This window comes from Lathyrus oleraceus, chromosome 2, assembly GCF_024323335.1.
Source record: "Lathyrus oleraceus cultivar Zhongwan6 chromosome 2, CAAS_Psat_ZW6_1.0, whole genome shotgun sequence".
NCBI classification, from domain to species: Eukaryota; Viridiplantae; Streptophyta; class Magnoliopsida; order Fabales; family Fabaceae; genus Lathyrus; species Lathyrus oleraceus.
In genome coordinates, this window is record NC_066580.1 from 135,600,505 (window position 1) to 135,605,919 (window position 5,415).

A 5,415-nucleotide genomic window follows, 5' to 3' on the forward strand; every position below is an offset into this window, starting at 1 on the left:
ATTTCTATTTTTTCTTTCACTTTTATCTTTATTATTTTAACAAAAATTAATTTTTATTTTTTATAATTTAATTTAGTTTTATCAAACACTTCAATTGACTTATCAACTATTAGTCATCAACCATCAACTATAAATTATAAATCATCAATCATCAATTATCAACTATCAATTAATTTATCAGTCAACCACTATTTTTATCAAAGAGAACCTAAAAGTAAAATTTAACTTCAAGATTCATTATAAATTTTAATGAATTAAATAAAAAATGTTATTTTGTTATTAAAATTTTAGTTGGGGTGATGGTACATATCTCCTTTTAGTGCCTCAATTCAAAATTTATAAGTAGTTTTTATAAAATAATAAAATAAAATTAATGTATCTAGCTTTTGTAAAATTTACAAAAAATATCATGAAAATGTGAAATTAATGCATTTAGTTTTTGTGAAATAAAAAATCAAATTTATAAATGTGCCAGCAAAGATCAACCTTGGCAACACAAGCAATGTACCCAGCCTTTGTAACGGATTAAATTGCACTAAAAAAATTTATTAGAAAAAAAAGATAAATATTTCTTTATCAAGACAAAATGAATATATTTATTAACAAATCTACTTACCCAAAGAAAAAGTGTAGAGGGAAATACAAAAAGTATCAAAGCCAATAAAGATGAAATTAACAACCCCATTATTTGCTATAACTATTTTATTTGAGTTTAACAGAGATATAGGTATAAAAAAGTTTATACAATCATCTCCCTCAAGAACCCGTTTAATATTCTTGAATTTTCGTTCGAATTAATATATGAATTTTATTGATATTCATTAACAGTGTAAAGATTTTTTACACGGTCAGTTAATCACAATCATTGATTTATTTATTTTTATTTTAACCATTTAAAAAGTAATACAAATGGATGATTGTGATATATTGACAGTATAAAACTTTATACACTGATAGTATATAACAATATATATATATATATATATATATATATATATATATATATATATATATATATATATATATATATATATATTTACAATAAAAGTCAAATTTATTTCAATATCCAATATCTAGAATTAACTGACGGTGTAAAACCTCTTTACACTCTCAGTGTATTTCAATTAAATCCATATTTTTATTGTAAAACTACACATAAAAAATATAATTATATATTAATAAAAATTAAATTCTATTATATTTTTTGACTTTTGATCTATCATATCTTTTTTTCAATTATAGAATTTTATCATAGAATTTTTAGAATTTATTTAGTTTTTATTATAATATTTCTTTTATGTTTATTGATATTAATAAATAAAAAATTGAACTTTCTCAAATTATATACAATAAATAATTTAAAAATTTTAATCTAACTTTACAGAATACATAAACATTTGAACATTTTTTTACTTAGAAAAGGAGCTGGAAACCCAATGAAATTGATAGTTAGTGAATGTGTTAAGTCCACTTTCCCCTTATTTTTCTTTTCTTTTCGACTAAAACACTTATTAGGAAAATAAAAATATTCAAAGAATCTAACATTTGTTACATAATTGATTAAATCCTCTAGTGGTTGCACCAAATCCTTTGAATGGTTTAACTAACTATCCTAAAATGTCAATGTGCCTTGTTTATTTCAGGCATTGAATAATGTTTAGGATTTCAATTTCAACTTTATAGCACTATAAATAGTTCCACTTTAGACCAAATGTAACATAACTCAATAACTCACTAATTCAACAATGAAGATTATCTTGTGCTGCTTACTTGGCTTACTGACTATCATTCTTTCCATTGTTTCTGCTGCTGCAGAGAATCATTACCATCAATTTGTTGTAAGTGTTTGTTTGTTTGATTATCATTAATCACAAATATGTTTGTAACAATTTTGAAATTTTGTTAACTAACTTTATTGATTGATTTAAACAGATTCAAACTGCAACTGTGAATAGGCTGTGCAAAACACGAAACATACTGACAGTAAATGGAGAGTTTCCTGGTCCAACAATTGTTGCTAGAGATGGAGATTACATGGAGATCAAAGTAACAAATGCTGGACCTTACAATATCTCCCTACACTGGTAACTATCATCATCATCATCACTAATTCTTAATAATCATCATGGTTTTAAATTACGGTCTTTAACTTTAATCGTAAGTTTGGTCGTCGTGTTGAAGTTTCATAAACTTGCTAATTTATATAAACAACTTTAAATTAGGGGTGGTAAGTATGTTCATCTTGCAAAAATCCATTAAAAAACGGAATAAATGTAGTTGAATATGTGACGTAAAATGGAGACGGATGCATATGCAGTTATTGCACCTCTAAAACTAATAAATTATAAAAAATTATATATATTAATTCAAGAGTAGGTTTTAATCACTTAATCATCTATTTTCTTCCAATCTTATAATTTTTATTTATTTTAATATATTTTTTTAAAAATATTAATTTAAAATATCAAATATCTAAAAAATAAAATAAAATAAGTCTAATAATTATGTGAAGCAAACGAACTCAATCTAACAAAATGAATATAACGAATTGAATCAAATTGTTTGTAAATTTAAAATGAATTGAGTTTGAGTTTAAAAAAAGTTCGTATCAAACTCAAATCGAGTGTTAAATTGAATCAATTCTTATCGAATTGAGCCGAACTGAAGCAAGTTCAGCTCGACTCGACTTATTTTAGTCCTAGGTGCGAAGCCTATAACTTTGATCCGTCCTAAAAAAATCAGGTAAAACGGATATTTCTAGTCGATCGATTTGTTTTCAAACCCATAACAAAAATGATTTAACTTTATTTAGTCTTCTTATAAAAATAAGTTATACTTAAACACTTATATAATAACCCCTTAATTAAGCACCTTATACAAACATTTACAATCTTAATGTTATTGTTATATACTTGAAATTATTGCCATGTTGCTGACAATCTTCTTATGTCTTGTGCATTAGGCATGGATTTAGGATGCTGAGAAATCCATGGGCAGATGGGCCAACCTATGTGACTCAATGTCCAATCCAACCAGGAGGAAGTTACACGTACCGTTTTACAATCCAAAATCAAGAAGGCACACTATGGTGGCATGGTCACACTAGTTTTTTAAGAGCAACTGTCTATGGAGCTTTCATTGTTTATCCAAAATTGGGTTCTTATTTTCCTTTCAATAGGCCAAATAGAGAATTTCCCATCCTTCTTGGTAATCTTCAAAACCATCACTTACTTTGTACTTATAATCAAACATTTCCTCACCAATAAACACTTCAAAATTTTCCTTTCTCTTCAATTTTTATGCAACAAAACAGAGCCATAACAAATTCTATTGTTGATGGTTCATAGGGGAATGGTTTGATAGAGATCCTGTAACTCTCTTCAGACAAACACAGTTCACCGGAGGAGCTCCAAATACATCTGTTGCATTCACCATTAATGGTCAACCCGGAGATCTCTACCCGTGTTCCAATCGAGGTTCGAAAATCACTCTAACTAGCCTTTATATTGCAGTTGCAGACTGTAATTTAAAATCATGATTTCGTATACACTTTCGGAATAATGCAAATGGTAAAAAAAAATTACAATGCAGGAACGGTACGTTTTCAAGTAAATGCAGGAGAAACAATTCTCTTAAGAATCGTCAACAGTGGACTCAATCAAGAACTCTTCTTTTCAATTGCAAACCACAGAATGACAGTTGTTGCAATGGATGCTGCTTACACAAAACCTTTCACAACCAGAGTCCTCATGATAGGACCGGGCCAAACAATCAACGTCCTCGTCACAGCCGATCAACCGCCCGGCCGCTACTACATGGCAGCAAGCGCTTACCAAACAGCCATGAATGCTTCATTTGACAACACAACAACAACTGCAATTCTTCAATACAACAATGCACCATCCTCAACACCTATTTTACCTGTTTTACCCGTTTATAACGACACGCCGACTTCAACTGCATTCACATCAAGGATTCGAGGACTTTCCAAAATTCAAGTGTTTCAAAACATCGATGTGAGCTTAAATTTCGTGGTAGGGTTAGGGTTAATAAACTGCACAAACCCGAATAGTCCAAGGTGTCAAGGACCAAACGGAACAAGATTTGCTTCTAGCATAAACAACAACTCTTTTGTTCTTCCTACAACAATTTCATTAATGCAAGCTTATTATCAAGGTGTTCCTGGTGTCTTTACCACGGATTTACCTCCGGTTCCTCCTATACAGTTCGATTATACCGGAAATGTTCCTAGGGGTTTGTGGGCACCTATAAAAGGAACCAAGTTGTTTAAAGTGAAATTTGGTTCAAATATTCAAATTGTTTTTCAGGATACTAGTATAGTCACAATTGAGGATCATCCTATGCATGTTCATGGGCACCATTTCTTTGTAGTTGGTTCGGGTTTCGGAAATTTTAATCCAAGAACAGATCCTGCTAGGTTCAACCTTGTGGATCCACCCGTGAGAAACACTATTGGCACGCCTCCGGGTGGATGGGTCGCCATTCGTTTCAAGGCTGATAATCCAGGTATTATACTCTCTCCGATCCTTATTACATATATACTGGTTATTCAATATATCTAAAAAAAAGTGAATTTTTTCTTATAACAAATCCGAGAAGGAGTATTATATTGACCAATTTTGTGATTTTTTATTTGTTGTTGCGAATTAGGAATTTGGTTCTTGCATTGTCACATAGATTCGCATCTGAGTTGGGGTTTGGCAACAGCACTTTTGGTAGAAAATGGAGTTGGACCACTACAATCAGTGATACCTCCACCACCTGATCTACCCCAATGTTGAGATCAAGAAAGCATTGTTATTACTAAATTTTATGTTTTACTCAATTATTGGCTTGTCGCACAGTGTCTGTATTTGTTTTTGTTCGGTTTCTTTTCAAATTTTAATTATTCCAAGGTTAATTGAGTAGTTACTAGTTGTTAGATTCTTTCTTGATTGGGTTGTAAGATTTTAAGTTTAAGGGGAAAAGTTTCTCATTTTATACTACAAGTTCATACCTCTTCCGTATTTTTAATTAGGTTGACAGTAACTACCTAAAAGACATGATGACAACCTAAACAAATTATATAAAAAAAACGAAATATTAGAAGACAAGAATTAAAATCCGTGGAAACATTACTACTTCAAGGTGACAACTTATTTTTTTTAAGATATATTAAATAATCAATGACTATATAGAAACTAAATATGTAAATGTATCAACGAGAAGTCCAATACCATAAAAGACAATATTATTAACACGACATTTATCTTCTCAGTAAATATTGAAGAAAAAAACTCATATATTGAATCACCCGAAAACAATTTTTCCATCTTGACATAAAGGAACAAGATTAAATTGCAAAAGATATTAACCACAACTTCGGAGTCAAACTCCAATTAAAGCTTTTTTTCA

General features: G+C 29.6%; 1 protein-coding gene across 1 annotated transcript; it reads left to right on the forward strand.

The window, feature by feature from the left end:
- Positions 1–1,715: 1,715 nt before the first annotated feature.
- LOC127118481 (laccase-3) lies at positions 1,716–5,009 on the forward strand. Its single transcript, XM_051048694.1, has 6 exons — positions 1,716–1,838; positions 1,933–2,084; positions 2,963–3,207; positions 3,348–3,476; positions 3,592–4,527; positions 4,672–5,009. The coding sequence occupies exons 1-6, from the start codon at positions 1,746–1,748 to the stop codon at positions 4,800–4,802; spliced, it is 1,686 nt and encodes a 561-aa protein (XP_050904651.1). The 5' UTR covers positions 1,716–1,745; the 3' UTR covers positions 4,803–5,009.
- Positions 5,010–5,415: the final 406 nt, after the last annotated feature.